Here is a 1,603-nt window from a genome sequence, read left to right on the forward strand (position 1 = left end):
CCTATTCTAACACCCCTAAGACCTTATTCTAATACCCTTACCACCTTATTCTAGCACCCTTACCACCTTATTCTAACTCCCTTACCATCTTATCCTAACAATCTTACCACCTTATTCTAACACCCTTAGCACCTTATACTATCACCCTTAACACCTTATTCTAACACTCTTACCACCTTATTCTAACACCCCAACAACCTGATTACTAATATCCCAACAATCTTATTCTAATACCCTGACACCTTATTCCAATACCCCTACAACCTTATTCTAATACCCTTACCACCTTATTCTAAGACCCTTACCACCTTATTTTTTTTTTTTCTTTTATTTTTTCTCTTTTTATGCATTTTGTTTTTATTCCTTTATTTTGTACTTACCTCCTGCTTCTGAGCCTCCACTCGAGCTTGTATACACTGGAGACGATTACAGAAAGGGGATTCTATTGCATTTAGCTCCTTCAATGTGGCGGTAAGTTTGTCCTTTTTGTCCTTCACGTCAAGTATTTCTTCCAATTTAGGCTTCACACTGATCTTGTCTTTGCTGTCAATCTTGCAGTTGTCAAGTTGGTTATAGTCGCTGTCAGTCCAATTACAAACAATACAAGGTTCCTTCTTACAATATTTCCCCTTAATTTCAGACGCAGAACTGAGAGCTTTATTTATTCCTTCGGTTATGTCACAAATGGGGCTCTGTTCTTTCATTTTCTGTACGACAGCTTTTAACCACAAACAGGAAAGAAATTGTCTGAGTTCCTGGTGGTCGAATGGATTATTGTCCGAATCATGCCCCTGCGGTCTATAGTCCCGTTTAATACTCGAAATATGCTGCAGCCCCGCTGCAACGAGTTTGCATGCCGCTTTATTGGCTTCGCCTACGGCGTCACCACCGTTCCAGGGTTTGCCGTCTTTGCCTACGGTGCAGTATGTGTCAACATCCGACTGTTTTGTCCTCATGTCAGTGAGGAGTGGCCCCAATCTCCAAAGGAAATCATCCCTCATGTTATCCTAGGAATGTGGGGAGGAAATATGTATATATATATATATATATATATATAAATATATATATATATATAGGTATATGTAAGTATGCACATACATATATGTATGCATGTATATGTATACATACATACGTACATATGCATATGTGCATAGCTATTTAGTATAATTTACCCAGGTGTGAGGTCTACCACTTCTATTTGCCCCCCATTTCTGCGCCATACATGTAAGTTGAGCGCATAGGCCCTTCTCCGCGGTACATGGTTTACCTATAAGCAGACACAGACAAACACATAGACACATATATATATATACATATATATACATGTACACATATTTACATATACATATGATGTTTTTGTTTTTGTATTTTTGCTTTTGTTTTTTTGCTGTTGTAGTACTGTTGTTGTAGTTGTGTTGTGGTTGTGCTGTTGTAGTTGTGTTGTTGTGTTGTGGTTGTGCTGTGGTTGTGTTGTTGTTGTGTTGTTGTTGTGTTGTTGTTGTGTTGTTGTTGTGTTGTTGTTGTGGTGTTGTTGTGTTGTTGTTGTGTTGGTTGTGTTGGTTGTGTTAGTATGTTGGTTATGTTAGTATGTTGTGTTGTGTTA

The 1,603-nt window shown here is 38.2% G+C and overlaps 1 protein-coding gene across 1 annotated transcript; it reads right to left on the reverse strand.

Moving 5' to 3' along the window:
- Window positions 1-380: 380 nt before the first annotated feature.
- PKNH_0005200 (SICAvar, type I (fragment)) lies at window positions 381-1,007 on the reverse strand (the record flags this gene model as incomplete). The annotated part of the gene is made up of 1 exon (XM_039113478.1): window positions 381-1,007. A coding segment is annotated over one exon (627 nt), but the record flags the coding sequence as incomplete, so codon positions are not given.
- Between the last annotated feature and the right edge of the window lie 596 nt (window positions 1,008-1,603).

This window comes from Plasmodium knowlesi (genome assembly GCF_000006355.2).
Source record: "Plasmodium knowlesi strain H genome assembly, contig: PKNH_00_78, whole genome shotgun sequence".
Taxonomy (NCBI): domain Eukaryota; phylum Apicomplexa; class Aconoidasida; order Haemosporida; family Plasmodiidae; genus Plasmodium; species Plasmodium knowlesi.